This window comes from Galeopterus variegatus, unplaced genomic scaffold, assembly GCF_000696425.1.
Source record: "Galeopterus variegatus unplaced genomic scaffold, G_variegatus-3.0.2 Scaffold663, whole genome shotgun sequence".
Classification (NCBI taxonomy): Eukaryota; Metazoa; Chordata; class Mammalia; order Dermoptera; family Cynocephalidae; genus Galeopterus; species Galeopterus variegatus.
Genome location: NW_007726774.1, coordinates 289,337 through 308,411, shown reverse-complemented (window position 1 = coordinate 308,411; position 19,075 = coordinate 289,337). Strand labels below are relative to the sequence as shown.

The 19,075-nt window shown below is 58.0% G+C and overlaps 1 protein-coding gene across 1 annotated transcript in view; it reads right to left on the bottom strand.

Moving 5' to 3' along the window:
* The window catches only part of ACE (angiotensin I converting enzyme), a gene marked incomplete at its 5' end in the record, with an annotated part of 24,070 nt that extends 4,999 nt beyond the window's left edge, over positions 1–19,071 (bottom strand). The window contains 20 exons of the mRNA XM_008571155.1: positions 872–1,016; positions 1,293–1,516; positions 3,339–3,511; positions 3,673–3,770; positions 5,499–5,690; positions 9,058–9,201; positions 11,337–11,424; positions 11,689–11,847; positions 12,456–12,592; positions 13,242–13,453; positions 13,800–13,922; positions 14,158–14,256; positions 14,548–14,692; positions 15,027–15,250; positions 15,624–15,796; positions 16,187–16,284; positions 16,871–17,062; positions 17,543–17,686; positions 18,362–18,455; positions 19,039–19,071. Coding sequence (XP_008569377.1) covers positions 872–1,016; positions 1,293–1,516; positions 3,339–3,511; positions 3,673–3,770; positions 5,499–5,690; positions 9,058–9,201; positions 11,337–11,424; positions 11,689–11,847; positions 12,456–12,592; positions 13,242–13,453; positions 13,800–13,922; positions 14,158–14,256; positions 14,548–14,692; positions 15,027–15,250; positions 15,624–15,796; positions 16,187–16,284; positions 16,871–17,062; positions 17,543–17,686; positions 18,362–18,455; positions 19,039–19,071 — 2,897 coding nt within the window. The remainder of the gene's footprint in view (positions 1–871; positions 1,017–1,292; positions 1,517–3,338; positions 3,512–3,672; positions 3,771–5,498; positions 5,691–9,057; positions 9,202–11,336; positions 11,425–11,688; positions 11,848–12,455; positions 12,593–13,241; positions 13,454–13,799; positions 13,923–14,157; positions 14,257–14,547; positions 14,693–15,026; positions 15,251–15,623; positions 15,797–16,186; positions 16,285–16,870; positions 17,063–17,542; positions 17,687–18,361; positions 18,456–19,038) is intronic.
* Positions 19,072–19,075: the final 4 nt, after the last annotated feature.

Genomic DNA, 19,075 nt, shown 5'->3' with positions numbered 1-19,075 from the left:
CCTCGGCGGGAGCGCTGCCGCGCTCTCAAGCGGCGCACTGTAGCAGTGCGCCACCAGGCCAGCCCTCCTTTTTGTCTTTTTTACTGACCGGTAACGGGATCGCAACCCTCGGTGTTGCGCCCGCACCGCGCTCAGCCAGTGAGCGGGAACTGGTCTCCACATGGGATCCGAACCCTCAGTGGGAGCACCGCCGCGCTCCCAAGCAGCGTCACTGGGCCGGCCCAAGTTCATGGTTTAATGGTGGTCATTGGCATGGTTCCGAGGGCTTTAAAAGGAGAGCCCGAGACGCTCTCTGTCTCTCTGCTCTGCCACTTTCTGTCATGTGAGACCCCTGTATTGCTGTAAAGACACCACCAAAGAAGACCCTCACCAGATGTGCTCCCTGGACTTTGGACTTCCCAGCCTCCAAAACTGTATGTGATAAATATTGATTCTTTATAAATTACCCAGTTTCAGGTATTTATGACATAAGCAACGGAAACGGACTAACACACACAGACATGGGCACAGGCACCTGCGCACACACACATCTTTTTTTTTTTTTTTTTCTTTTTCCATGTCCGGCAACGGACCGCAACCCCCAGTGTCGCCCCCGTACCGGACCGGGACCGGCAACGGGATTGCAACCCTTGGCGTTGCGCCCGCGCCTCGCTCAGCCAGTGAGCGGGAACCGGTCTGTATGTGGGATCCGAACCCTCGGGCGGGAGCGCCGCCGCGCTTCCCAAGCGGGGCACTATCCAGTGCGCCGCCGGGCCGGCCCTGCACACATCTTACACAAACAGAACACACTGGCCCATCCACAGCCACACAGCCACACACACCCCCCCCACAGAGATCCCCCAACCAACACCCCCATAGGAGTTTCCAGAACCTGAGGCTCCACCATTCCTGGTTGTAGTTCTTCTTGGTGATGCTGCCATCAAACACCCTCCAGCGCCACTGGTCGACAAGGTAGCTGAAGGGGATAAAGGCGATCTTGTCGAGTGCCATCTTCATCAGGAAGTTGATGTCATGCTCTGCCAAGGGAAGGAGCTTGGCTGTCAGACCTACGCTTGCCACCTGCCAGGTCCTAGCAGACGTGATGGTGGAGGGGGCAGGGGGTGCTGTGACCGGCTTCAGGGCATTATTTGTGTCCTCCATCTTTCCAGGCTAACCCTGCTGCTGTCTCCTTCCTCCCTACTGTGCTGTCCCAAACCTCTGCCCCTGGGCCGCTAAGTGCCCCTTCCCCACCTCCCAATCTCACTGCCCCTTGCTGGCCCTCAGCCCACCAGGGTCTCCTGTTCTTCTCTCACCATAACCACCACCCCCGCTACTCAGCAGGTTGATGCTGTGTAGATGCTTGGGGGTAGACACTGAGAGGGCCATCACGTCCCCGATGGCCTCGTGAAAGCCAGGGTTAGCGCCTTCCCGTAAGGCCACAGGCAAGTCCTTGTACTGCATGAAATACTGGATGTGGCCCATTTCGTGGTGGACCACGACCAGGTCTTCCATGTTCACAGTGGTGCACTGCTTGATCCTGGGAACAGAAGACCACAGTGAGAAGCCCCGGGGGCAAAGGGACTGGGGGTCCTTGCTGCACGCAGAGCAGGCCCCCACCACCTCTGTTTGCAGGGAGCACAGCATGCAAGAAAGGTGATATCGAGTGAGCCTGAGAGAGAATCTGGGGGCCGGAAGCCCCTGAAACAAGGTCATTCCAGCCATTCCTCTGCCTCCAACTTTCCTGAATAACTCCAGCCTGCACTACCCGTTGCTTTCTGACAGTGCAGAGTACTTGCTCTAGAGACATCGGGACACTCAGTTATGTACTTTCTAAAATGTGCGTCCTGTGGTTTCCCATGTGCACATGTTTCTGCTCCCCAAGACTGGGGCTTTCTGGAGGAAACAAGTGTCTGTACTATTCTGCAGCTCGTGCAGCCCAACACCAGCAGCAGGCTCACTCAGAGAAGTCTCACAGCCAGGACTGAATGACAGCTGCACAGCTGTCCAAGCCAGAAGGCTCCACCTCTGCTTGTTGGTCCTTCCTTGTTCTCTTTTGCATGCCAATTCCAACTGCAGAAACTTCTCCTTCAGATCTAACCAGAAGCCTTTCAGTTCAGGGTCATCCCATTTTTCTGTCATTCTCACCAAGGGAGGGGGAAAGAGCTGCCCAGCATCCTGGGTACAGTGAGGCTGGGGTCAAGGGAGGATCCCCACAAGAGCCCTCATCCCCCTGGATCCTGTCAACTCTCAGTCCTTCAGCTGCAGTTCTCAAGACTTTGAAGGGCCCAAGGCCAGATGGTCCAGTGAACCCTGTCTGGCTTGGCTCTGGGCTCTCTGTCTGCTTTTCTCGTAAGAGTCATTTCATCAGATGTGGCAGATCACCTTTGCCACTTCTCCCAAGAGGTCAGTTCTTCTAACCCCTCTCTTGAATCTGGGTAGTCCTTGTGACTTTCTTTAGCTAATAAATATGGCAGATATGACTCTGTGCCAGTTTAGGACTTAGTCTTTAGGAGACCTAGTTGCTTCTGGGGGATGCCAGCTGCCAGGTAAGAAATCTGCTGCCTGAGACTGCCACACTGTGAGGGAGACGAGTGACCAACCCCAGCTGTAGCAGCCATCCCAATGCAGACACCCAGTGTGTGAGTGGAGAAGCCAACTCAAACATTCCGCCCTAGCGTGCCACGTGCAGAAAAACTGAGGAACGCAACCAAGAGCCAGAACCAAGACTCTGGATGGTGGCCTCCGCCAAGCCACCCCTGCCATTAGAACTATGCCAGCTGAGGAATCCATCACGGCACAGTAGGGACAAGCCACTTCCATGGGCATTGCCTGAATTCATGACCCATAAAATCATGAATAAAATCAACTGGTTGCTTTACAGCACTAATTTCTGGGGTGGTTCGTTATGCAGCAATAGGTAACTAAAACACCATGGTCTGATGAAGACAGCTTCTGAACTTCTGTCAGTAGTGAGAGTGGATCTGTGCAAAGCCCCCTGTCCTCACGTACCTCCCTGTGTCACAGACACCCAGGGAGAGGACCAGATATACGCAGGGGCCATCCCAGAGTGAAGGAGGCTGGCCAGCTCACCCAGGGCTCAAACCCAGAACCGGGACCTTGAGCACTTAGCAAGTGACCAGGCTGATGGGGCCAGTCCATGCTTGAGGATGAGTTTTCCCTGCCAGGAGCCATGGGCCGAGCTGGAGCCTGGCTCACTCTCTTCACCCTTGGTGCCACACTCTGGCCCCGACCCCAGCCTCTCTGCTCGCTCTGGCTGGGGGAGTGGCAGTGGGGCCATGACTTGGCTCAACTCCTTGCTCACTGGCTCAGGATAAGGCCCCGGCTCCAGCTGGACAGACCTGAAGTCCTTGCCATTGTGAAAGTCCCAGGCCGAGGCGTGGCACACCACCTCCCGCCCATCGGTTGGCTTCTCCAGCATTGACTTGTTCCAGAAATCGGGGGTCACAGGCAGCAGCCCCAGGGAGGTAAAGAAATTGTCGGCTTCCTCAAACATCCTTCTGGGTGTCCAGCCCTGTAAGCAGAGGGAGTTCTTCCCAAACTGGGGGCTCTGGGGACAGACTGTGTGCCGCAGAGTGGGGTGCTGGGAAGGGGCCTTCTCTTCTCTTGGCAGGGGCCTCCCTCCCCTGTGCCCTGGGGCTGCCCACCCATGGAGGAGGAGCACCAGGCACGGACCTGCTTTATCATAGCCTCCGTGGCGTCCACTGTGGGGGCGGAGGGGAAGGGCACCACCAAGTCGTAGATGTTGGACCAGGTCTGCGCCCACATGTTCCCTGGAGGCAGGTGGGGGAGAGGTGGCAAAGAGAGGAGAGAAGGATGTCACTTCTTAGGTTCAGCCCTCCTGCAGGAAGAAACAACCAGATCCCAGTCCTGCTAATCATAGTGGTGTCTCTTGAGTAACAACTACTGTTTGCAAACTGTGCTGGGCATCTGACATATGTCGTTTTCAGTCTGCACTTCCAGCCCACAAGGTCATTACCGCACTGTTACAGGTGAGGACCTTACTGGTCATCAGGGAATCAAGGTGGTCTTCACTGTCCGTGAGCAGCGAAGACCAATGTGACCAGCAACTGTATACAAATGAGGAAGCTGCAGGTCCCTGGAACATTATGCAGCACGGCCACCGCTTGCTGAGCACTGTGCCATGCACACTGCATGGATTAGCTTGTAACCCTGCCTGCACTGGGCACTGTTACGATTCCCCTTGCACAGCAGGGGAAACTGAGGCTGAAGAGTTAAGTAACATGCCCAGGGGACTGGGGCTCCTAAGCAATAGGGCCGGGATGTAAAGTCTGTCAGGCCACATTCTTGACCAGCCACTCTGCTGTGTCCCCTCTGCGTAACCTGAGGTTGGTTTATGTAGGTCACCTGTCAGTAATTCAGGCAAGAACCAACTGTCCCCTTCAGGAGAGGCAAATGCCTGTGAGTTTAGGGTAAGAAAGGAGCCCAAATTCTCTGGGACTGGAGAAAAGGAAGATATTAAGCATGGATGGAAAAGTCAGAAATAGATTTGGAGTCAAGATGCTTTCATAGCAGGAGCTCAAGCTTGAGCTGACATTGAAGAGAGGGAGTGAATGAGCCAGTGCCGGGTCACTCCTTCACAGGTCACCAGGCGGCTGAGTTCTATGCCCTGGCTCTGCCCCAGTCCAGCCCACCCTGACCACACTGCTTCCCCTCCTGGGGCCTGCGTATCCCAGTCACTGAGCTGATGTCCGCTGACATCACCAGAGGTTCTTTGGTCTCACCAGAGAAAGATCAAGGACGGCTGGTCTCTTGGGCTGTCATGACTCTCCAGGCCGAGCAGAGGCTAGACCCACAGTTGCACCATCTTTTGGGGTCTCCCTTATGGTTTCTAGATGGTAGCCCTGTCTGGTCTCTCTGCTCATAATAACACAGCCCCCAGGAAAGTGTTCCCGATGGCACAACAGGTGCAGAAAACTGGGAGCTTCTACTTTGCCTACACTTTTTGCCTTCACTGCCTACTTCATGCATTCAGGGCATTTGAGTTTGCAACTCTTAAAAAATGAGGATCCAAAGTTGAAGTGGATCTACATTCGCAAGGTTCTTCTTTGTTCTAGTTCCCTTGGTCTGAACGCTGTGTCTGTCCTCTCTGCCCCTCATGTTCCACTTGTCAAAATCTCTCCCCTTTCAAGGCTCCATTCACATGTCACCTCTTGGCGACACCTCCCCAGCTCCCAGGCACAGCCCCTCCCTCACCCTCCTGGATCACACTGCCTCAAATTATGATGATGACACGATTATGAACATCGCCCCCCGTCGTGGTAGCTTGCCCATGGTGGATCTATAGCACGTGTGGCCTCAAGGGCAAGCGGGGAGCTCCCCCACCTTCCCTGCTCCCTCCAGCCTTGGCAACATTCCCTCCAGGACTCGAGTCTTTTCACTCTCCCGACCTGCTCTCTGCCCTCTGGCCCACCCTGTCCCAACCCTCACACCTGCTCCTGTCCGTTTCTCCCCTCCTCAAGGCTGGCACATGCCCTCACCCAGCAGATGAGCAGGAATGGGGCCCTCCAGGTTGATGAGCTGGGGCCCGTAGTGGTGGTGCAGGGCCCGGCGCACGTAGGCGTGCAGGTTCAGGTAGAGCGGCTGCAGCTCCTGGAAGAGCTGCTCCAGGTCCTGCTCCAGGGACGGCGTCTCGTACAGGGACCTCCACGCATCCCCTGCATCTAGGTAGCCTGAGAGGGGACACAGCCACGGTCTCCCAGCACCTGACCCTCCCCCACACCTCTCTGCCTCCTCCAGGGACCTATGTCTTTCCAATGCTTAGGGTCGCAGAGGACCTCTTTGAGAAACTCAAGGAGGGCCAGGGACCAGAGAGCCAGGGGTGCTGGCAGGAGCGACTCACCATTGAGCTGGGCAGCCTTGTTAGTGAGTTCCACATATTTCGGGAAGAAAGGGAGGATGGCTTGTCCCACCTGGTCTCGCCAGCCCTTCCACGCCCATAACAGCTCTTCATAGTTCCGGGACGTGGCCATCAGACTTGTCAGATCTGGGGGGAGGGGGCGGGTGGCTTGAGCCCCAGCCCTGGCTCACCTCCCAGCTCTACAGGAGCTCAGTCCTGGAATTCCAGAGCTGGAATAACACCGGTGACATGCGAGACCGTGGCTGTACACGCATTGTGCCCCGGTGACATGAGAGAGAGAACGGAGCCAGTGGCCCCCGGCAGCGTATGCGGTGGATATACATGACCTCAGGTGCTTGTCCTTCTGTCCACACGAGCAGTCTGGCGACGTAGTGGCTTGAGCCCCAGCCCTGGCTCACCTCCCAGCTCTACGGGAGCTCAGTCCTGGAATTCCAGAGCTGGAATAACACCGGTGACATGCGAGACCGTGGCTGTACACGCAGTGGGCCCCGGTGACATGAGAGAGAGAACGGAGCCAGTGGCCCCTGGCAGCGTACGCGGTGGATATACATGACCTCAGGTGCTTGTCCTTCTGTCCACACGAGCAGTCTGGCGACGTGCCTGGGCCCCCCAGCCAGGAAGCAGCCAGGCTGAGGCACAAACCAAAGGTGCCAGACTCCGGAGCCCGTCCCCACTCATTCTGCCTCCCTGGGAGAAATGACTTGGGGGCCAAAAGACGTGGGTTCCAGCCGTCCCGCTGACCCCATATTCTCTCAGCCTGTCATGGGACCACTCTTTCCCTGTCTACAAAGTGGGGGTAACACTGGCCCTCCCAGGGGGATGTCACTAAGGAGCACGAGAACCCTGAGCAGTGAGTGTGCCTCATGCTACCGAACTGGGTTGAATGAAGGAAGAGCTGTGAAGACCATGAAGTGCAAAGAACCATCTGAGTAGCATCAGGGAGCCAGACATCCTGGGTGTGAGTCCTGCTGGAGCCACTGAGTGGGTGGCCTCCTCGACTCTGACAGGGAGCTGATTCCTGAGCTGGGATCGGGAACATTGGGCTGGGGGCGCTGCACAGGTGACGGCAGGTTTCCCTTCACAGCCTGGCCCTGCCAGAGGTGGACCGAGGTGGAGGCACTTGGGGTTCGTCCAGCCCCCACTGCTGGACATGGGCTCTTGCTCCCTATTTTGGAAGATGCTGCGAGATATCCACTCTTCACAGAGAAAGCAGAGTCTACTAATTTTGTTTGGAAAAAAGATGTATTTTGAGAATTTTACATCTGCTCTCTGGTGATGAGTCTTTGGTCTTTGTGGGCTTCTTATTTTCGCTCTGGGTCAATGATCTGATGGCCCAGCCCTGGATTAAGGGGCTGCTGGGGGTGAGGGGTGGGGTTGAACACTACAATCCCTTTAATGCTCTTCCACACACACACATACACAGACACACACACAGAGTTGCACACACATGGGTAGGTGTGTGCACACACAGAGGCACACACACACTCACATGCACACACTCAGGCATACATACGGGGGGACAGCCAGCGGCACACACACGTGGACACGCACACACAGGGGCACACACAGGGGCACACACTCAGGCACACACACAAGGGGACAGCAAGGGGCACACACACGCAGAGACACACACCAAGAGGCACACACACACACAGGCACACACATGCCCCCCCACTTCCCTACATTATACGAAGTTATACGATAGGAAGGAGCAGCCAGTGGGCAGAGAGAAGCGGGGCCGACTGAGAGCCGGTCTGCTCCTGTCCAGCAGGAGGCCCAGGTTCTAGTCTGGTGCTACTCAGGGCTGTGCAACTCTGTGTGACTCATCCTGTCGGCCTCAGTTTCCTTATCAGTCATGTGCTGGGGGAATGGGCCCAAGAAAGCCAGAGAAGGTGGGAAGAGCTGGGAAGGACTGGAAAGGAGGATGGAGGGGCTAGAGTCATGTGGCTCTCCCTGTTTGGGAGTCTAAGCCCTTGACACACACATTTGAGAGACGGTTACTCTGACGGCAGCTCACAGGGTAAAGTCAATGCTGGGTCCCTGCGGGGACAGAGATGCCCTACTGGTAGAGAACAGGGAAGTGAGCTTCCTGGGCATGCCGAGCCCACGAGTCAGGGGAGCCGCACCCCCTTCACCCGGCGGCAGTACCTGTGACACCATGTCAGCCCCAGTCCCTGCCTCTTGCTTATCCCGCAGGCGCATGCTTACCAGGGTCCAGATGCAGGCAAGTGCCATTCGTGTGGCACACAGACGCCACGCTGTAGGTGGTCTCCATATTCAGCAGGATCTCGTTGTACTGCAGGGGGGAGCAGAGAGGCAGTGAGTGCTAATTCTGTGCTCTCGGTCTCTCTGCTGCCTGCACTGCCCGGCACCATGGAGTGTCGGGGTGAGCCGGGGAGCACGTTCCCCAAAGGTGCCACCTTCTCAGTAACTCTGTAGGCACAAATCACCACGGCAGATGTCGTGACTTGATAAATCAAGGAAAAGCAAGCAGGAAGGCCAGACTCTGCGCTGGGCTCACTCCCCCAGGAGCCTCCCTGCTCCCCCCGATGCCACACACCTCCTCTAGCTCCTGGGAAGGCAGCGCCGCCCGCTCTAGATCCTGAGCCTTCTTAATGATCCGCTTGGTGGTGGTGTTCTGGAAGTTGCTCACATCAAACTGCTTGGCCCAGGTGCCATACTTCAGGCTATGGTTTGCCATCTGCAAGTTCTTCTGCAGCTAGGGGCACAGGGAGACAGGGTCCAGGAGCTTTGGAGTGGCCTCTGGGCAGGAGGGGAGCTGAGAGGACTTGGGGGGTGGCAAGGCGGGCAGTTTGATCAGGTTGCCACCTTTGCCTGTAAAGACCCTCTTCACCCTGTACTGTCTATAATGTCCCGTACAGCAGATGTCCCTCAACAGACGCCTACAGCTGAGCAAAACACATCCCGGCAGGGTGGAAATGGGCAAACCACCATGTCGTAAAGGCCATTAGGATGGAGGCAGCTTGGGATCAGCTCTGTGACCTCCCTGAGCCTTAGAGACCCATCTGTAAAATGGGGTTGAGATCCCCAATTTTGCAAGGCCGCTAAACAGGTGAGGNCTATGTCTTTCCAATGCTTAGGGTCGCAGAGGACCTCTTTGAGAAACTCAAGGAGGGCCAGGGACCAGAGAGCCAGGGGTGCTGGCAGGAGCGACTCACCATTGAGCTGGGCAGCCTTGTTAGTGAGTTCCACATATTTCGGGAAGAAAGGGAGGATGGCTTGTCCCACCTGGTCTCGCCAGCCCTTCCACGCCCATAACAGCTCTTCATAGTTCCGGGACGTGGCCATCAGACTTGTCAGATCTGGGGGGAGGGGGCGGGTGGCTTGAGCCCCAGCCCTGGCTCACCTCCCAGCTCTACGGGAGCTCAGTCCTGGAATTCCAGAGCTGGAATAACACCGGTGACATGCGAGACCGTGGCTGTACACGCAGTGGGCCCCGGTGACATGAGAGAGAGAACGGAGCCAGTGGCCCCTGGCAGCGTACGCGGTGGATATACATGACCTCAGGTGCTTGTCCTTCTGTCCACACGAGCAGTCTGGCGACGTGCCTGGGCCCCCCAGCCAGGAAGCAGCCAGGCTGAGGCACAAACCAAAGGTGCCAGACTCCGGAGCCCGTCCCCACTCATTCTGCCTCCCTGGGAGAAATGACTTGGGGGCCAAAAGACGTGGGTTCCAGCCGTCCCGCTGACCCCATATTCTCTCAGCCTGTCATGGGACCACTCTTTCCCTGTCTACAAAGTGGGGGTAACACTGGCCCTCCCAGGGGGATGTCACTAAGGAGCACGAGAACCCTGAGCAGTGAGTGTGCCTCATGCTACCGAACTGGGTTGAATGAAGGAAGAGCTGTGAAGACCATGAAGTGCAAAGAACCATCTGAGTAGCATCAGGGAGCCAGACATCCTGGGTGTGAGTCCTGCTGGAGCCACTGAGTGGGTGGCCTCCTCGACTCTGACAGGGAGCTGATTCCTGAGCTGGGATCGGGAACATTGGGCTGGGGGCGCTGCACAGGTGACGGCAGGTTTCCCTTCACAGCCTGGCCCTGCCAGAGGTGGACCGAGGTGGAGGCACTTGGGGTTCGTCCAGCCCCCACTGCTGGACATGGGCTCTTGCTCCCTATTTTGGAAGATGCTGCGAGATATCCACTCTTCACAGAGAAAGCAGAGTCTACTAATTTTGTTTGGAAAAAAGATGTATTTTGAGAATTTTACATCTGCTCTCTGGTGATGAGTCTTTGGTCTTTGTGGGCTTCTTATTTTCGCTCTGGGTCAATGATCTGATGGCCCAGCCCTGGATTAAGGGGCTGCTGGGGGTGAGGGGTGGGGTTGAACACTACAATCCCTTTAATGCTCTTCCACACACACACATACACAGACACACACACAGAGTTGCACACACATGGGTAGGTGTGTGCACACACAGAGGCACACACACACTCACATGCACACACTCAGGCATACACACGGGGGGACAGCCAGCGGCACACACACGTGGACACGCACACACAGGGGCACACACAGGGGCACACACTCAGGCACACACACAAGGGAACAGCAAGGGGCACACACACGCAGAGACACACACCAAGAGGCACACACACACACAGGCACACACATGCCCCCCCACTTCCCGCCTTTGCGTGCATACCCACATCCACAACCTATAGTCCAAGTCCTGTCCTGGGAAAACTGTTTCTCTCTGCTGTTTATTTTCCATTTCCCCCCTCTATTTGTCATTGTTCTAACATGGGAGCTAGGCTAGGGCCAGGAAGAGCCCATTTCTAGGTAGAGATTCCTCAGGGAAGAATGTTTATTCCTCCAGCTCCCCAACCCTGGAAAGGGCGGGCTGGGAGGGCCTCTGACCCCAAGTCCTTGCACGTGGAGGGGGAGCTCCTGCCCAGCGAAGAGAGTAGGAAGGAGCAGCCAGTGGGCAGAGAGAAGCGGGGCCGACTGAGAGCCGGTCTGCTCCTGTCCAGCAGGAGGCCCAGGTTCTAGTCTGGTGCTACTCAGGGCTGTGCAACTCTGTGTGACTCATCCTGTCGGCCTCAGTTTCCTTATCAGTCATGTGCTGGGGGAATGGGCCCAAGAAAGCCAGAGAAGGTGGGAAGAGCTGGGAAGGACTGGAAAGGAGGATGGAGGGGCTAGAGTCATGTGGCTCTCCCTGTTTGGGAGTCCAAGCCCTTGACACACACATTTGAGAGACGGTTACTCTGACGGCAGCTCCCAGGGAGGGGTGTGGAACCAGGGCACAGGGTAAAGTCAATGCTGGGTCCCTGCGGGGACAGAGATGCCCCACTGGTAGAGAACAGGGAAGTGAGCTTCCTGGGCATGCCGAGCCCACGAGTCAGGGGAACCGCACCCCCTTCACCCGGCGGCAGTACCTGTGACACCATGTCAGCCCCAGTCCCTGCCTCTTGCTTATCCCGCAGGCGCGTGCTTACCAGGGTCCAGATGCAGGCAAGTGCCATTCGTGTGGCACACAGACGCCACGCTGTAGGTGGTCTCCATATTCAGCAGGATCTCGTTGTACTGCAGGGGGGAGCAGAGAGGCAGTGAGTGCTAATTCTGTGCTCTCGGTCTCTCTGCTGCCTGCACTGCCCGGCACCATGGAGTGTCGGGGTGAGCCGGGGAGCACGTTCCCCAAAGGTGCCACCTTCTCAGTAACTCTGTAGGCACAAATCACCACGGCAGATGTCGTGACTTGATAAATCAAGGAAAAGCAAGCAGGAAGGCCAGACTCTGCGCTGGGCTCACTCCCCCAGGAGCCTCCCTGCTCCCCCCGATGCCACACACCTCCTCTAGCTCCTGGGAAGGCAGCGCCGCCCGCTCTAGATCCTGAGCCTTCTTAATGATCCGCTTGGTGGTGGTGTTCTGGAAGTTGCTCACATCAAACTGCTTGGCCCAGGTGCCATACTTCAGGCTATGGTTTGCCATCTGCAAGTTCTTCTGCAGCTAGGGGCACAGGGAGACAGGGTCCAGGAGCTTTGGAGTGGCCTCTGGGCAGGAGGGGAGCTGAGAGGACTTGGGGGGTGGCAAGGCGGGCAGTTTGATCAGGTTGCCACCTTTGCCTGTAAAGACCCTCTTCACCCTGTACTGTCTATAATGTCCCGTACAGCAGATGTCCCTCAACAGACGCCTACAGCTGAGCAAAACACATCCCGGCAGGGTGGAAATGGGCAAACCACCATGTCGTAAAGGCCATTAGGATGGAGGCAGCTTGGGATCAGCTCTGTGACCTCCCTGAGCCTTAGAGACCCATCTGTAAAATGGGGTTGAGATCCCCAATTTTGCAAGGCCGCTAAACAGGTGAGGCAACGGGGCTTTTGATCTTCTAAAAAATGGCTTAAGTGTCACTTAGTTATGTACAAATGATTCTGTTACTAATATGACATGGATTGATAATGAAAGGGACATTGTTCAGGTGTTGAGTATAAGCCCACATAAGTCTGAAATCGAGTATTGTTTTACACATTCCACTTGGGTTTTCAGGAAGGCGGTGGCAGCAGGTGCCAGCCCGCGCGTCTCTGCGTGTCTGTGGGCGGCGCGGGGGCGGCTCCTACCAGCAGCTTGCTGCCCTCCGTGGTGATGTTGGTGTTGTAGTTCCAGTTGGCTTCGTCGTATTCGTTCCACACCACCTGGGCCGTCCGGTCATATTCCTCCACGAACTTGTTGGCCTCAGCCTCATCGGTCACTAGGTCTGTGGGACAGAGTGGAAGGAAACAGACAAGCCTCCCCTTCCACTCTCCAGGCTGTGGTTTCACCAGAAGCCCCTGCCCACCGCCCCTGCCTCTCCCATCCCCCTCATGATCCCTGCCCATCTGCCATCTGGTCCCACTTGGGCTCTGGGTGGTCTGGTGAGTTGTTGTCTGGTGGGTTGTTGTCTGGCTGCTCGTTGTTGCCTGGCTGGTTGTCCCATGGTTCACTGTCACCTGGCGAGTTGCTGTCTGGCTGGGGACCAGGAGGGGGTGCCCACAGCAGAGCAGCAGGAAGAGGAGGCTGGGCAGTCCTGGAGAAGCCCAACCTTGGCCCATGGCCGCAGGAAAACAGAGCCCTGCAGCCACTGCCCCCTGGCCAATAAGAGTGGGACCTACAGTGTGACCTCACAGAGCATTGTGCCCAGCCACCCTGCCCCCAGGGGCCCGCAGATCTGGCCACACCCTCTCTTGGATGCTGGGGAAGGATGTGCCCAACCCTACTCCTGGGCCCTGCTGATGAGCTCAGGAGGCTGCCTGGCCCTCGAGGCAGGGTGCCAGGGATCAGCTGGGAGGAGTTGGCTGGTAACCTGGGACCCCGAGCTGAGTCGAAGACTCCCCTAAGCGCCACCCCACCCTTCCTCGGGGCTTTACCAATGCCCTCCGGGTAGTTGGTGGGCAATGGTGGGCGCCACTGATATTCTGGCCAACCCAGGACCTCGCCGTTCTCTTGGTTCTGCTTCTGCAGCCACTGGGTGACCGGCTGGAAGTATTCGAGCAATGGTTGAGCGTCCAGGGCATCTGAGCCGATCATATCCTTCAGCACCTCCTGCCAGGGCCTGGAGGAGCCTGCCCGCAGCACTTCCCTGGCAGGCAGAGCAGGGACCATGGACACAGGCGACTCAGTGTGGGGTCCGCTACTGGCCCCCCAGTCCACGTGCCCCACCTCCAGCCACTTCTGCCCCCCACTGGACTGTAAGAACAGCCACAGTAAGACTCCAGGGCCTAGGATCTCTGAGGGTGGCAGGGGACATTTGCCTTGACCCATGCCAACTAGAAGGCCCATCCAATAAACATTTGCTATGAGAAGGAGGGAGGAGGAAGGAAAGGCACTCGCATCAGCCCAGCCCTGTGGTGCCCCGACCTGAGCCGCCAGTCACCTCCAGATCCCCCTTCACCAGCCTCCCAACTGTCCCCCTTCCCGCCACACACCGGAGCTTGGCCCCTGCCTGGGTGGACTTGTAGATGTCACACTGGTGCAGTGGGCCCTGGTGGCCTGCCTCCTTGCACAGGGCTTGATGAAACTGGAACTGTAGGACAAAACTCACAAAGTACCTGCAGGCACAGGGTGGGCATTAGGGGCATCGGGGGGTCAGGAATGGGTCCCTTGCCAGGCACCATCCAGCTTCTGTCAGGGTAGAGGCTGGGCCAGGAGCCGTCTTGGGGAAAACTCCAGGCCCCTGAGGGTCTGAAGGAATGCGGGGGCAAGCCCTGGGGATGGGACACCTAGGATCACAGGAGGAGGGGACTGGAGGCGTGACAGATGGTGGGGGGCAGTGGACAATAGTACCTGATGTATGGCGTCACATTCGGGACATGAAACTTAGCTCCAGCATCAAAGTGGGTTTCATTTCGGACAACTGGAGGACAGATCCCCTGATACTTGGTTCTAGAAGAGGATGATTAAATTGTCTCAGGGCCTAGGTGTTGCACACAGGATGATTTAGCTGTTGTAGGAAAGGCATTCTCACCCAGATGTCCCTTCCCCATCCTAGGGAATTGGGGAAGACTTCCTGGAGGAGGGAGTTTGGGGCAGGAGAGAAGGCGGTGGGTAAAAGGACAGAGACATCCTTACATAGGAAGGGACAAAGACTGAGGCAGGAGGCTCCTGAGGCTCTTGAGGCCCCAGCAGGGCAGGGAGGGCCACTTGGGGTTAGGCCTTTCCTATCCGTCTGCTCACCGAAGATACCACCAGTCAAAGTTGTAGCGGGAGGGGGGGGTACGCCCACTAAAGACCCCCCAGCGCCACTGGTCCACCAAGTAGCCAAAAGGCAGGAAGGCAATTTTTTCCAATGCCATCTTTAGCAAGTAATTGATGTCATTTTCTGTTGGGAGAGGAGAAGAAAGAGGTCAGGGAGCAGGGAGTCTAGCTAGGAGAGGATGGACCTGGGGTCGCTGGTGGGAGGGGAGGCGAGGCAGGCGCGCAGAGGACGGAAGGCCGCTCTGGGGCCCTGCTTGGAAGAGGACCATTGGAGAGTGTTGAGTTGGGGCTGAAGGTGGGCTGTGAACCTCTGAGTGGATCCCAAACCCTGCCTGACCCAGGGCTGTGACCAGAAACAAGGAGGGCAGGACTGGGTGGGGGCAAACAGGGACCTGCTGTGGGACGGAGTAGGGCTTGGGTGGGGCTGGGCTAGGGCCTCTCTGCCCACAAACCCATACCCGTGTCATTGGTGACATGGTCCAGCAGGCCAATTTTGTACAGATGTATAGGAGTGGAGACCGAGAGCGCCAGCACATCCCCGATGGCCTCGTGGAAGCCAGGGTTGGCACCGCTGCGCAGGGAGACAGGCTGGTCCTTGTACTGCAGGTAGTACTGCACGTGGCCCATCTCGTGGTGCACCGTGGACAGCTGGTCCATCGTGACCCGCGTGCACTGCTTGATCCTGGGGCACAGAGGAGGTGAGGGTGAAGGACAGGGCAGGGCAGGGGCCAGAGCACTGGGGAGGCGGCACCTGAGGGATAGGACCAAGGAGGGCACTGTCACGGTGCTCGAACAAGCAGCTGGAAGCAAGCGATCCTTTACCCTGCCCTGGCCCACACTACTCAGGTCTTCTTCATCCATCCCAGGGTATGGAGGTGACTATCGTCAAAACTGCCAGGGAAGGCAGGAAGGGCCAGGGAATGGGCCCCGTATGCCGACAGCCCTGGAATAGATCCAGCCCCCGGCCAGTGCTGGGGCAGGGCAGAGGTGGGCCTGGGAACCAGCTTCCCTGTGCCGCGGGCTGGACCCCGGAGCCACCTCCCCCCTGTCTAAACCTGAAGTCCTTCCTGTTGTAGAAGTCCCAGGCTGAGGCATGGCACACCACCTCCCGCCCGTCGGTCGGCTTCTCCAGCATCGACTCTGCCCAAAACTCAGGAGGCATGGGCAGGAGCCCCAGGGAAGTGAAGAACTCCTCCGCCACCCGGAACATGTGCGTAGCGTTCCAGCCCTGTGGGGGGTGGGGGTCCAGGTCAGAGCCCAGCTGCTGGAGCCCGCCCTGGCTCACGGGACAGGTCTGGGGTCTCCTACTCAGTCAGCCCCCTGCCCGTGAAGGGCATCGCTGCTCCGTGGCCTTCTTTCCCAGAGGCAGGGCCCTTACTGACCGCAGCAGATCAGTGAAAGCAGACTGCTGCCCACACCCCCACCATGGGGCCTGCAGGGACGGGCTGCACCTTGCCAAGGACACAGACCCAGCTCTAGCTTGCCGCTCCCACAGACACTCCAGGCTGCTGCTCTGTAGAAAGGGGGCCCTACCTGACCCTGTCTCCCTCAAGTGACCCCTTCCTGCTCTCTGACTTCCTCTTGCCGCCCGCACCCTGGGCCTGGCCTCAGAGCTTACCTTCTGAACCATAGTTTCAGTGACATCGAGGTTGGGCTTGTCTGGGAAAGGCACCACGATGTCGTAGATGTTGTCCCAGCTCTGGGCCCACATGTCTCCTGGATGGACAAGGGGAGCAGGACAGCTTGCCCTTCTCCAGTCTTGCCTGCCTCCCCAGGTGCGTTGCTGAGCAGCACGCTGGCTGCCTGGCACCTGGAGTCCGGGGCACTCAAGGGCAGCACACCTGGCTCAGGCCTGGAGCCTCACCCATCTGTCCCATCCCCACCCTGCTGAGCACTCCATGCTCCCTGGGGCTGGAAGATGCCATGTGTGAGCCCAGGCCAAGCTGTGCTGTCCTTTCCACCTGTGCTGGGCTGCCTGCCTCCTACCCCTGAGGCAGGGCCACGGGCTTGCTTCCTCAGCCCAGACCTAGGACTGATTCCTCCTGCACTGGGCCTGGAGCCAAAGCCTTCAGTTTGACACCCAGCTCTACCTTTTACCAGCTCTCTGGCTGCCGAGTCATCTGTGCAGCCTGAGCTTCGGGGTCCCTGTCAGTACAGGAGGAATGCTACAGAGATGAGAGGCTCCCCGCTCTGAGCTGGCAGTGAACAGTAAAGTGCCCCACATGTGTGAGCCATGACAATGACAACCCACCCTGGACCCAGGCTTCCCTGGGACTTACGGGAGGCAAGGCCAGGTCCTTACCCAGCAGGTGAGCAGGGATGGGTCCCCTGAGGTTGACATATCTGTCCCCGTATCGGCGGTGCAGCGCGCGGCGGACATAGGCGTGGAGGTTCAAGTAGAGGGGCTCTAGCTGTTGGTAGAGGAGGTCCAGATCCTCCTCGAAGGTGGGTGACTCGTACCAGGAGCGCCAGTAGGCCCCTGTGTCCGAGAAGCCTAGAGGGGGAGGAAGGGGGTGGCACGTGGCTCAGGACCGAGGCTCAGCGCCTCCACCTCAGAGCTACAATTTGGCGATTCTCGTGGTTTGAGGCCCAAGCACCTGCCAGCTGGCTGGACAGGGTGGCTTGGGGTTGCCGCTGTACAATTTCCACCTAGGGGGCTGCTCCATGCCTCAGAGAAACCGATCTTGGAGGACACCAGAGGCCAAGAGTGGTGCTAGGGCCTGGGAGCAGTACCCAGAGCAGCAGCAAGAGGGGCAATGGCGACGGGGGGCAGGACAGTGGCGCTGCCAGAGGCACACAGGGACAGGCGCGGTCCCATCTCCACCAGCCGTGGGACCTTGGCCCGGTGCACGGAATCATCATACCAGCTGCTCTGGCTGCCTTGGGTTGGGGCTCAGTGGCGACAGCAGATGAGAGCTGGGACCTTGCAAGCTGGGAAGGGCTGTCGCTCCCAGACAGAGAGAGGCACGCTCACCATCCTGCTTGTAGGCCTCGTTGCTGAGGGCGGTGAAGTCCTGGTACAGGGGTTTCAGCGGGATGCCCACGGTGTCGTGCCAGCCCTCCCAGGCAAACAGCAGCTTGGCGTAGCTTCGTGAGGAAGCCAGGATGTTGGTGAGCTCTGAGACACAGGCCAGCAGGGTCAGTGAGGATGCTACTTTTCTGTGTCGAGGTCTGTGACAGCCTCACCAGAACACCCACACTGGTCCTCGCCATCCCCACCCGCTTCCTCAACGTCAGGGTACCCCCAAAGCCAAGGGCCACCTGCAGGCTGAGTGGGAGGGGCTGGGAGCTGCACAAAGCAAGCTCAGGCAGGGCCCCTGCCCCCAGGGAAATGATGGTCTACGGTAGTTGACACAAAGAGGACATCCAGAGGCCAAAGCCCAGCCAGACCCTTCATGGCTCGCTGGAGAGAGTGGCTGATCCCAAGCCTGCCCAGCAAATGGGGGCTGGGGTGGGCGGAGAGGAGGGTGGAAGGGGAGGCCATGAGGGGTCCAAGGCCCGTGGAGGGCTCTCGGAGAAAGTGAGACCCATGAAAGGGAACAGCAGGCAGCCAGCAGGAAGACTTGTGGTGAGAGAGGCCAAGGCACACCCGGAGGTGGGGTGGGGGCTGGAGGTTCCGGAAATCAGTTTGCCAGGAGAAGCAGGGGTGTGGGGGCATCTGCACAGTCCAGCCCCCATTGGAGATCAATGCCTTTGGGTTTACCAGCTCTTGCCACAGGCCCTGTCCCCCTGGGTGCAGCAGGGTGATGGGCAAGTGCTGGGAAACCCCAGCAGAGAAGCGACAGAGCCGTACCTGGGTCCAGGGACCAGCAGGTGGCAGTCTTGTTGGGGAAGCAGACCTTGGCGGTGGAGTAGATCCTGCTCATGTTGCTCAGCAGAGAGTTGTACTGTGGAGTTAGAGGTGAGGAAACGTTACCGATGAACGGCCTCCGGAGGTAACCTGGCCACCCCCTTTTCTCTTTGCTGGGAGAAAAGGAGGCCCAGCGAGAGGGTATGGCTTGGACAGGGCAACTCAGTGGCACTCAGGACACTTCCAGTCACTAATATACTGATTTCTCCTCTAGTGGAGGCAGCCGGTGAATGTAGCGTCAAGTGTCCTGAGAGTCAGTCCCAGCTCGGCCACCGCCCTGTGGTGAGGGCAAATCCCTCTCCTCCTCTGGACCTGGTGCCTTCTCAGCCCTTCTCAACCTTTCTAAGGAAGCTCATAAAGTAAGCCGTCCTGTGGGTAAATGTACTGTTTGCTTGAATTTGGCTTTTCACTCCATAATTCTTGCTTTAATACCAAGTAACTTCCCACGCTGTCTCCAACAAAAATCAAGCTTTGGGAAGCCATTCTGGGCTTCCCCAGGGTTCCCTTACAGCCTGGGTCCATACAGATCCCGGGGTCCCTCCCTCCCTCCCTGGCTGCTCCACCCCCCACCACTACAATGGGCCACCCCCGCTGCTTCTGCCTCCACCCCTCAGGCCCACCTGCTGCCGCTTGGCCAGAGGCAGGGTGGCAGGGCCC